Source organism: Podarcis raffonei, chromosome 16 (assembly GCF_027172205.1).
Source record: "Podarcis raffonei isolate rPodRaf1 chromosome 16, rPodRaf1.pri, whole genome shotgun sequence".
Lineage (NCBI taxonomy): Eukaryota > Metazoa > Chordata > Lepidosauria > Squamata > Lacertidae > Podarcis > Podarcis raffonei.
Window position 1 is genome coordinate 6750289 of NC_070617.1, and position 12106 is coordinate 6762394.

Consider the following 12106-nt stretch of genomic DNA (forward strand, 5'->3'; position numbering starts at 1 on the left):
GGTTGAGTCTGGAAAGACATAGGCAGGCACATATTATAGCAAAGAAACATTGTAATTCACAACAGCAATGAAAATTATGGGTTGCATCCAACTACCAATCTGAGTCGACATGTCCATTGATTAAATGGGTCTACCTGGAAAAAACATTGAATACATGGAGGAATATGGAATACAGCCCTATGTATTCTCAGTGGCACAGTATATCAAGCGAGGGATAGACCAGACCATGTAATGAGCATCTTCATTTCCCCCCTTGTCAGATCAAAAGCTGGTGTTGCCAGTCTTTTGAGGCCAGTAGGGACATTTTATTCTTGACAATAGTTCCCATGGAGTGAGGGGAGAAGTGGGGTATCAGAAATTGACTACCGTATATGAAGAACCGGGAAAAGAGACAGGGACATAATTTCAGTTCAACAACACCTGTGGACTCCAGGTTGAAACACTGGTGCAGGGAGTTCTGAACTAGATCGTCTAACGGCCAATCCCATCATGGTTATGCTGTTACAGGAATCATGCTTCTGAATACCAGCTGCTGGAAACTTCAGAAAGGGAGAGTGCCATTGCACGTGGGTCTTACAAATGGGTTTTCAACAGGTCTCTGATAGGCCTGTGTGAGAAAAGGATGCTGAACTACATAGGCCATTTGCCTGGTCCAACAGCAGCCCCCAATACTGCTATTTAGATGAGGATTCTGAAAGAAATCTCTACCCTCTCACACACAGAATTACATCTCTGTTTCCAAAGAGAGAAGAAATATTAAATCAGTTTTAAGTTTGTATCATAAGCGGACTCTCCAAGCATAGAGGGTAAAACGTGCTGAGAATGTGGCATTCTAAATCCCCAGCTAACTGTTGAAAGGCGTTGGAAATTCAAAAGAGCTAGATATGTGTGTGGAAGTCTAAGAGATATACTTCAAAGGAACTAGGTAGCACAAATACACCATGGAGATTTAGTATAAATGTCCATTAGTATTTTAAATCTCTGAGTCAAGTCCTACATTGGCAGGTATAAGTACAGTGGTACCACGGGTTAAGAACTTAATTTGTTCCGGAGGTCCATCTTAACCTGAAACTGTTCTTAACCTGAAGCACCACTTTAGGTAATGGGGCCTCCCGCTGCCGCCTCGCTGCCAGAGCACAATTTCTGTTCTCATCCTGAAGCAAAGTTCTTAACCCGAGGTAATATTTCTGGGTCAGTGGAGTCTGTAACCTGAAGCATCTGTAACCTGAAGTGTCTGTAATCCGAGGTACCACTGTAAATGGGAGCAAACTGGAGCTTCTTCTGAGATGAATCAGTGTAACTATTCTAAAAGCTCTCCACAAAGAATCACAGAACTGTAGCTTTTTACACCATCAATCCCTATCTCCCTGCTTTGATGGAGGCAATCCAGACCTCCAGCGCAGGAGATATTGACTACCCAACTCTCCAGTTGATTCCTTCCTTCATCAAACCAATCGGTTTCTTTGGGGAAGGATTCTGGCTTTGTTTAAAACATCTACTTTGTATGCAAAAGGCCCTAGTTCAACACCCAGCATCTTCAGGTAGGGGTGACAGGTACACCCAGTGTGGAACCCAATGTAGACTAGTTGTGGGGAATCTTTCACCCTCCAAGGACTGCTGAACTACTACATCCATCATCCCTGGCCATTGGCCATGCTTGCTAAGGATGATGGGAGCTATGGTTCAGCAACCTCTGGAGGACCACCGGTTTCCCACTCCTGGTGTAGACAATACTGAGCTAGGTAGACCAATCATCTGACTTGATATAAGGCAGCTTCCTCTGCTCCCTGCTTTCCTACAAACTGTGCTATGTCCAACCAAGATTGACCTTCCTCTAGCTTTTACCCATTTGATCTATGCAAGGACTTGGACAAGCCAAGCTTACCTGTGTTGTTTTGATGAGTGGGAAGTTGAGAGATGATGAGAGGTGAAGCTGTTGGTGAACTGTGGAAGAAGGAGAGCTTTTATACCATCCTCACGGAGTCCCTAATGGTTAAGAAACGCCCCTTCACACTTAATGTCTCAATTATCCACGATCAAAATCTGCTGCTTCCATCATAGTCTAAAATTGCTTTAATAAGCCAAACGTTGTCAGGATGCCAACTCTGTAATCAGCTTATTACACAACATGTTCATTTTTTCCTTCCATTTCTTCCCTCCGGGGATTGCTCACTGTATTCCGTTGGCTTGGGAAGGAATCTCGTTGGGGGAAAAAGTGGGCCTTGTTTCCTTTTCATTCTGTTTTTAAATACACAGCATTTTTAAACAAATGAAAATACAAAGAAACAGCAACTATAACAAGAGCCTCCAAGTCTCCCTATTTTCCAGGGACAGTCCTGGATTTACAAAAGCTCACTCGGTTTCTGATTTGGTCCCAGAATGTCCCCCTTTCCCCTAGGATTTCCCTATTTTCATTTGATAAATGTTGGGGGGTATGGAATTATGCAACCCGAGGCATTTTTGTTGGGGATTGTAGGGAAAGACCTGCCAAAAAAGTTGAAAAACATCTTCATGTATGCGACAACGGCCGCGAGAGTTCGGGTAGCACAAGGATGGAAGACTGAAGAAACCCCAACTAAAGAATCATGGCAACAAAAATTGATGGACTATGCAGAACTGGCAAAACTGACATATAAGCTACGGGACAAGGATAACTGTGACTAAGGATGAATGGGAATCCTTTACAAAATATCTGAAGACGCAACAAAGCGAACTGGGCTCCTTGGCTGGTTTTGAATAAACATTCACAAACTTTTTATTGATAATAATCAGCTAAATAGTTCGAGGATCTATACAACTTTGTAACATGCAGAAAACAGCATTCTTAGAGAAACCAAAGACTGGAACTGAGGGAAGTCGGGGGGTGGGGTTTGTGGGGGGGAGGGAGGAAAAATGGGGGGGAACAAGGATGATACGTTTTTGGATAATATGTCTTGTTATAATTTTGAATAATAATAAAAAAAAACTAAAAGAGTTATGCAACCCCTGAGCCTAAGCGATAAGTAATTATACAACCTTTAGAAGACATCCGAAGGCAGCCCTGTATAGGGACATTTTTAAATGTCTAATGTTTTATTATATTTTTACATATGTTGGAAGCCGCTCAGAGTGGCTGGGGCAACCCAGAATCTCTAGCCATTTTGGAAATAAAATTACAGGAAAAGATGTGCAGGTCCCCTCAAAGCAATTTCTTTGACATCAGACATGAGCATGGTGGGGATCTTGTATATTTTTCTGGAAGCTGCAGTTAGTCACCTTTTCAAAGCCACAATTTCAAGAATTCCCTTGTTTGTTAAAGAGTTGATTGTTAAAGCACCCTGGAAATTGTAATTCTGTGCTGGGAATAGTGGTTCCCTACCAACTTTTTGCCCCCTTAACAAACTGCAGTTCCCATTCTTTGGGGACTTTAAATATCCATGACTATTTAAAGCAGTCTAATGATGCTTCACCTATATAGATGAGTTATGTCTTTTTTAAAAAAAATAAAAAGCAGACTGATTCAGATGAATTGAACTTAAGATGGAGCATATGAGAAACAGAGAGAGATTGAAATTCATAGTCTTTCATTCCACCGTTCCCAGGATTCATTGGGGGAAACAATGGTGATTGAGTTAATGGATACTGTCGGTGGTACCCAGGTCCGGATTTAGGTTTGATGAGGCCCTAAGCTGCTGAAGGTAATGGGGCCCTTTATATGTCTAGCTGTCCTTTGTCAACAACAAATTGTCACTGTTTTTTGTGTTGAATATATGCTATACAGTAATTTATAGACCTAATAGGTATCAAAAGCCAATTGCACATAACAAAATATGTATTTTATCAAAGTACGGTAACTCTTGAACTGAAATACAATTAAGAAGAAGTATCTTAATAGTGAAATAATTATTAAGCTCTAACTTAAAATGATTTTTTTTATTCATAACAAACTTAATAATGCAAACACATTGGCATTTGGCAATAACAAAAGTAGCTTTAGAAACACAATGTACAAAGACCCATAATCTAGTCTCTAGAAACTTGCTATAACATGAAATAATAATAGGTGTAAATATATGATGCAAACTATGAATAATTATAAATAGCATTATTAATATGTAATTAAGTGTTACAACCTGTACAAAGCAATTGTAGTTAATACAGTGCATTTTTTTTATAACATCAGTATCACCATAGTAGTCCACACTGTTCATTGGGACAGCAGACCTTATTTGTTTTTTCCCCCTTATATTTTGGAAATGTACATCCAGGTTTTCTCCTTTAATTTTTTTTGGGGGGCCCCAAGAGAGTGGGGCCCTAAGCTATAGCTTGTTTAGCTTATACGTAAATCCGGCACTGGTGGTGCCTGGTCAGCTGAATAGTGTGAACCTCACAGGGCAATTCCAGAGTCAGCAATCTTAACAGGAGAAAAACCCACAAGCAACCTTGTGGCTAGAGGATCATCTCCCTGCTTTGATGCCTTCCGCTGGAGTCAGGTGTCAGGTGTTGGCTGTTTGGGTTTCCTGCTAGAGGATTCTTGTTGGCTTTCCAAAATTGTTGACAAGATCAGAAGAAACCAACAAAGCAAGTTAAGTGCCATGACCCCATGCAATCCTGCATTCCAGCATTAATTGAGCCACTTTGCCCTGCTTGTAATTATTTGCCCATAAAGAAAATTGTAGTATGTGCTTGTTAAAATGCTCAGTTTATTTAATTCAAATTGTCTGAATGTTTTTTCCCAGGGTTTAATGCAAGACAAGCTTAAAGTTTGCACAGGTTTGACTTAATCATTCCTCCTTGACTTTTCTTAACAAATATTTCGAATTTGTGAGTTACACAATTCCCAAGGTTATACTTCCTACAAGGAGCAAACAAAAATTACACAGAAAGGAGTCTCTTGCATATGCAATCCAATGTAAACAAGCAGAGCTCACACAGCTTTGCCACTGGTCTTCGCAGCCTCTAGTCCAGGGGTGTCAAACTCAAATTCATCGGGGGGCCGCATCAGCAGTTTGGTCACCCTCAAAGGGCTAGTTGTTCAGGCAGCCGTTGGATCTGTCACATCACAGGATGGCATGCGCTCAATATAAAAACAAGTGGAGGTTTCCTGAATGCATGTAAAGTGGAGGTTGCCTGTGCAGAACGGCCGGCGCCGCTAGAGGGCAGACATTCTCTGGCTTGTAGGCTGCCGCGCATGCGCTGAAGAGGCGGCTTTCTTGTGTCAAAAAAAAAAGCGAGAATAAAAGGTGAAGGCTGGCAGCCGGGCCACATGATGAGCTCTGGTGGGCCGGATTCGGCCCGCGGGCCTTGTGTTTGACACCCGTGCTCTAGTCTATGGGCAGAGAAGGACTGGTGTCAAAACTCTGTAGAACATCTCCCCTCCTGCTGAGTGAGAGGGGAGAGGCATTCTGCCACCCTGCTTTGCTGCCAGGCAGGGAGGGGAGATCTCCCTCACATACACATGGTGGTGTGACGCATCTTTCCATTGGCAAGGAATCTCAGCTAGAGCATCCATGACAGATAGCCATCCAACCTCTGCCTCAAAACTTCCAAGGAAGGAGAGTCCACAGACTCCTACTGTCAGAAAGTTCTTCCTGATGTTTAGTAGAACTCTCCTTTCTTGTAACTTCAATCCATTGGTTCGAGTCCTACCCTCCAGAGCAGGAGAAAACAAGCTTGCTCCATCTTCCATGTGACAGCCCTTGAGATATTTGAAGATGGCAATCATAACTCCCTCAGTCTCCTCTTTTCCAGACTAAACATACCCAGCTCCTTTAACCATTCCTCATAAGGCTTGGTTTCCAGAACCTCTGTCATCTTGGTCACTCTCCTCTGCGCACGTTCCAGCGTCTCAATATGTATCTTAAATAGTGGCACCCAGAACTGGACATAGTATTCCAAGTGTGGTCTGACCAAGGCGGAATAGAGTGATAATATTACTTCCCTTGATCAGGACACTATATTTCTGTTGATGCAGCCTAATCCCGGATTCCAACCCTACTATCCAGTATAAAGATTTAATTCTCTTTCTGCTGGTAGTCGCACATTTAGTGATAGCATATCCCTGGAAATCCCAGGTGGAGCTACATCTTGAGACATGGTTCAATAATATTTGGGATATAGCTAGTTCAGAATGACTGCTGGGCTTAGAAGAGTTGCAAATGGTGTTATAAAGGGAAATACCTTTGGTGAAACCTGATCTCCCCTTTTTTTATTTGTAAAGGAAAAAGTAAGTAAAGCTCTTCCATCAGCCTCACAAACCTGTCTGTGGAGAACCTATATGGACTGCCAACATTTTAAGATCATGTAAAATAACACCATAAACTTAATGCTATGTTCTTTTCTTTCCAGTGACTGTATTGTATAATATTTTTATTTTTTTTAAAGAACTAAGTCCCTCTGAATTCAATGGGATTTTATCTCTGGTACGTTCCTGATCATTCTCAAAGTTTCTGTTGTTGTTGTTGTTGTTGTTGTTGTTGTTGTTGTTTCTTTTTCCCCCTGACAGGGACTCAAGAGCCAGTGTGGTGTAGTGGTTAAGAGTGGTGGACTCGTAATCTGGTGAACTGGGTTCGATTCCCCGCTCCTCCACATGCAGCTGCTGGGTGACCTTGGGCCAGTCACACTTCTCTGAGGTCTCTCAGCCCCACTCACCTCACAGAGTGTTTGTTGTGGAGGACGAAGGGAAAGGAGATTGTGAGCCACTTTGAGACTCCTTCAGGTAGTGATAAAGCAGGATATCAAATCCAAATCCAAACTCTCTTCAAGGCAGCTCACAGCTACAATTTTATTCTGTTCCATTTATCTGTTGAAGGTGTTTCACATGATTCCTTCACTCACACATTTTTTCTTTTCAACAATCTTGCGAGGTAGATTTGGCAGAGAGGTTGTAATTGGCTCAAGGTGGCAGGTGTATATGACGCATATCTGGGTGGGAGATCAAACATGGGAGAAGCTTCCTGGTGTAGAATAGAACGTACCAATGTTCATCTGAGAAATGTTGGAGGGTATGCCATGGGGCTATATGGGCTTTTGGTCAGAGCTAGCAGGCCTTTTCTTACATTTGTGAAGAGAATGCTGGGGTTGGAGAACCATAATGATGTAAAAGAGGCCAGCTGGATGAGTTGTAGCTTAGTGTTACCTTGGGTAAACTATTTCTTCCAGGCTACTCTCTCCTGACTTGAGAGAGAGAGAGAGAGAGACAGAGAGGGAGGGAGGGAGGGAGGGAGACTCTGTCATTAACTTGATGCTGCCTTGACAGCTAAGTTGTAAGTGATAAAGATCAAGTCAACAGAGCATCATTTTGTCCCTCGTCTCTTCTCTCTCTCTTTCACACATGCACACACACACACAAACACATCAAGACAAGCTGCTGATGCACCGATTTGGGGAAATTAACATTAATCGTTTTACATTTTGGGCAGGACAGGTTTCTTACCAGTATAATTAGAGTGCTTATTCCCTTAATCGGGGTTCTGATCTCTCAAAATTAGTTTGACAGAAACAAGCAAATTAAACAGCAGGTATGTCACCATGTTTAAGCTCCAGGGCACCCCCCAAACACGTGGATTGTCTGGGTTTGATTTTGTTTTGCTGAGAGTGAGAAAAGGAAATGAATGAAGAGGCAAGATATTTTGTGTGGGGGCTTTGCCCCCCAGTAGATGTGCCCCCCTCAAATTGGGTTTGTTTTGTTTTATTTTATATTATTTATTTTTTTAAAAACGAGTCCCTTTTATGGATGGCACAGATCACAATCAAAGGGAAGCCTACCTAAATTACATTGCTGAAACAATAAGCAAAACATACTCCGAAATTTGCACTTCTCTGAATTTTGCAGTGCTGTTGTAAAATTGTGTATATTATATGTAAGTTCAGAGCAACGCTGATGAATTTTCCTGAAGGTGCTTTTTTAAATGATGATGGTGATGATGATGATGATGATGATGATGATGTTAATTAATAAACACTACTACTACTACTACTACTACTACTACTAATAATAATAATAATAATAATAATAATTTCACAACTTTATATACAAATGTGGATAACGGAACTTAACACTGGATAAAGGAGAGACTGAAATAGATAGCTTCACTTATCCCTAGAACCAATGAAGACTTACCAAGGGTAGACCCAGTGAAATTGATTGATTACTCTGATGGCCCTGAGTACCTTGTCCACTTATGTCAGTATGTCTACTATGATTAAGACTTATTTGAATAAAAACCAATAATCTCCCTTCCATCATACATCTCTGTTGCTGCCACATAATACCCGTTCCACAGCTGTGAGGATTCTGGGATGTGGCCAAGAATCCTTTATTGTCCCCTATGCTCCATCAATGCTGATACATTGTCAAGATGGATGCTCTTTCTGCCGTCCATTATAGCTCACTGATCGAGTCCATGCTTTGCATGGAGAAGGTACCAGGTTCAATCCTTAGAATGCCCAGGTAGGGCTGGGAATTGTCACCTGTCTGAAACCCTGGAGATGCCTGTCAATGTAATCAGCACTAAGCTATATGGACCTCAGTGTTCTGTCTTGGTAGAAAGCACCTTTCTACATTGGGAGCCAAGCTATGTTCCTCTGTGTCTAGAAAATGCATTGCTGATATCTTCAAAATGGTATCCACTGGGTATTATATCTGAATGAACTTCAACAAGGATATCAAGAGGTATCCATGTCTTTAATGGCACATGCCAAATACTCTAAGGCAAACATAAAGCATAGAGCTGGAGAGGAGCCAGACTATTTCAATGATTTCAATTATACTTTTGTATGTTTTATTTGCATGTGTGTCAATGGGTCTTTACTCTCCTCCTGCCACAAATACCAGTCTGGGTAGGCCAGCCAAGCAAGGGGCCCTTAGGCAGACTGTTCCCACAGTCTCAAAGTTTCAAAGAAAAATGTTTATAGAATAACAGCAGTGCCTCAGGTTACATACGCTTCAGGTTACATACGCTTCAGGTTACAGACTCCGCTAACCCAGAAATGGTGCTTCAGGTTAAGAACTTTGCTTCAGGATGAGAACAGAAATTGTGCTCCGGCAGCGCGGCGGCAGCAGGAGGCCCCATTTGCTAAAGTGATGCTTCAGGTTAAGAACAGTTTCAGGTTAAGAACGGACCTCCGGAACGAATTAAGTACGTAACCAGAGGTACCACTGCCTTAGATCAAGTGCTCCCTTAGGTTCTAGTCAGGCCATTGGTTCTAGTCAGGCCATTGGTTCTATCTCAATATTGTCTATGCCACTTGGCAGTGCTGCTTCAGGGTTCTGTATGGTGGTTTCTCTCAGCTCAGCCCTACCTGGAAAAGTTAGGGGTTGAATCTGAGAACTTCTGCATTCAAAGGATGTACTTGGCATTGGTGCTGGAAGGTGGCACCAAATAGGGAGAGTTCTGAGAGCCAGATAGAGAGGTTGAGATGGCTACATTTGCCCCTGAGCCTGAGATTTCCCCACCCTTGCTCTACACTGACCGGAAGCAACTATCCAGGGTTTCAGCATGGACATTCCCATCCCTACCCATAGATGCCAGGGATTGAACCTGGCAACCTTCTGAATGCAGAACAGGTGCTCTGCCACTAAACTATGACACCTGGAATAGTGGGACACCAATGTTGATTGATGAAGATACATAATCATTTCATAGCATTCCCCAGGAGGATCAGGTGATGGGGGGGAGAAAAAAAAGTACCAGAAATGCCCACAAGCCATTCTGGAAGGGAAGAAAAAACACTGACAAGTTGTTAATTATTTCCCTTGCATGCTGTGAGTAATAGCATTAACGAGATCTCATGATGCATAAAAAGAAATTTGTTTGCCTCTGAGCGTCGTGGGGCGTTTCCTAACTGACACTGCTCCTGGAAAAATGGTATAAAAGCTCATGCCATCCCAGGTTCTCTCTACAGCTTCACCTGACAAACCTTCTCATTCATCTCCAGCTCCTCCAAGAGACAGGTAAGTCATCCTTAAGGGAAGGGCTGTAGCTCTGGGACAGAGTAGCTGCTGTGCTGGCAGAAGATTCCCAATTCAATCCCTGGCATCTCCAGGTAGAGATGGGAATGCCACCCTTTCTGAAACCTCAGTGAGGGCTATAGCTCAATGGTAGATCATCTGGAGCAGGGACATCATCTTAGGTTCCATTCCTACCCTAGACTATTGTAGGGGATGTGCCAATGATATACTGAGGCCAGTTAATACAACTTAATGAAGCTTTTGCATAGCGTATAGCTCCATTCTTTGCCATGTTTTCGCCACTATCCTCACTGAAACGCCTCAATAAATAGTCTGAACCTTGTATATGTTGCAAGCTTTAAGAAGAGCCTGTTGGATCAGGCCCATCTAGTTCAGCATCCTCCTGTTCTCACACAGGCCAATCAGATGCCTGTTGAAAGCCCATCCGTAAGACCCACATGCAATGGCACTCTCCCCTTCTGAAGTTTCCAGCAGCTGATATTCAGAAGCATGCGGCTTGTAACTGGTGAGGCAGAGCATAACCATCATGGTATTGGTCGTTAGATCATCTAGCTCCAAACTCCCTGCACCAGTGTTTCAACCTTGAGTCCACAGGTGTTGCTGAACTAAAATTACGTCCCTGCCTCTTTTCCCGGTTCTTCAGATACGGCAGTCAATTTCTGATAGGCCACTTCTACCATCCCTCCATTAGAACTATTGTCAAGAATAAAATGTACCTGCTGGCCTCAAAAGACTGGCAACACCAGCTTTTGATCTCACAAGGGGGAAAATAACGATGCTCAGTACATGGTCTGGTCTATCCCTCGCTTGATATACTGTGCCACTGAGAATACATAGGGCTGTATTCCATGTTTCTCCATGTATTCCATGTTTTTCCATGTAGACCCATTTAATCAATAGACATGTCGACTCAGATTGGTAGTTGGATGCAACCCATAATTTTCATTGCTGTTGTGAATTACAATGTTTCTTTGCTATAATATGTGCCTGCCTATGTCTTTCCAGACTCAACTATGGCTAACTGTGGACCTTCCTGCGCCGTCCCATCTTGCGCTTCCACCCCAGTCGTTGGTTTTGGATCAGCCGGTGGTCTTGGCGGTGGCCTTGGTGGTGGATTTGGCGGTGGATTTGGCTATGGTTCTGGCTATGGCTCCGGTGCCCTGGTTGGATCCGGCGTCCCATCTGCCAGTCTTGGTATTCTTTCTGGAGTCCAGCCTTCATGCGTCAACCAGATCCCACCAGCAGAGGTCGTCATCCAGCCACCTGCCGTCATCGTGACCATCCCAGGACCCATCCTATCTGCCAGTTGTGAGCCTGTGGCTGTCGGAGGCAACACCCCATGTGCTGCTGGTGGTTATGGATCCGGATTTGGCAGCGGATTTGGTGGTGGATATGGCAGAGGGCTCTATGGTGGTGCAGGTCTTCTGGGGTCTAGCTCTGGTGGTTTGGGGGGCCGCGGCCGTTATGGGTTTGTGGGGCGTAGAGGCAGCATCTGCTATACCCCCTGCTAAGCTCTCACGGTCTGTCAACAAGGAGGAAAGAAAAAGAGATCTGTGGTGGACTATTTCGGTCTGATTTTAGATATGCTGAGCCCCCAAACTCCCTAGGCAATCCCAATGGGAGCTGGGAGAGTGTTCTGCATCCCTTGTAATCAGGCCCATCTAGAACATGCAGCTGTTTCCAGTTTAATTTTATCTCACTTTCCCCTGCTAGTTACTATGATTTATTTGCCTATGTCTCTTTGAAACACACCAATTCGCATTGGGAAGAAAAGCACAAGATCCATTCACTATGTCTATGAAATTAGCATGCAAGTGTAAATATGGGTAATTGGGACTTAATGTAAAGGAAGGTGGAAAGAATGTTCTATACATGTAGAACCCCCTACTCTTCTTCCAGCCTGAAAAAAATAATGCTAAAGGAGAAGCTGTTCACTGGAATGTGTTCTTTTTTGCTTTATTGTCTTCCAGTATGCTTAGTATTCACTTGAATACTTTTACTGTTTGAAATTCCCAATAAAACTTTTTCTGCATCATAGCACTGGCTTTCTGGTTTTCCTTTTATGTGGCAGCACAATCCTATATCCGTCTATCAAGAAATAAGTTCCTTTCAATACAGTTCAATGCAACTTACTCAAAAGTAAGTCGTTTCAGG

At 43.0% G+C, this 12106-nt stretch overlaps 1 protein-coding gene across 1 annotated transcript; it reads left to right on the forward strand.

Annotated features, from left to right (window-relative positions):
• Positions 1-9904: 9904 nt before the first annotated feature.
• Positions 9905-11982, forward strand: LOC128403802 (keratin, type II cytoskeletal 3-like). Its single transcript, XM_053368890.1, has 2 exons — positions 9905-9934; positions 10958-11982. The coding sequence occupies exon 2, from the start codon at positions 10966-10968 to the stop codon at positions 11461-11463; it is 498 nt and encodes a 165-aa protein (XP_053224865.1). The 5' UTR covers positions 9905-9934; positions 10958-10965; the 3' UTR covers positions 11464-11982.
• Positions 11983-12106: the final 124 nt, after the last annotated feature.

What these genes read in the sequence shown, in the direction of transcription:
- LOC128403802 (XM_053368890.1), top strand. Translation starts at nt 10,966, where the DNA reads ATGGCTAACTGTGGACCTTCCTGCGCCGTCCCATCTTGCGCTTCCACC.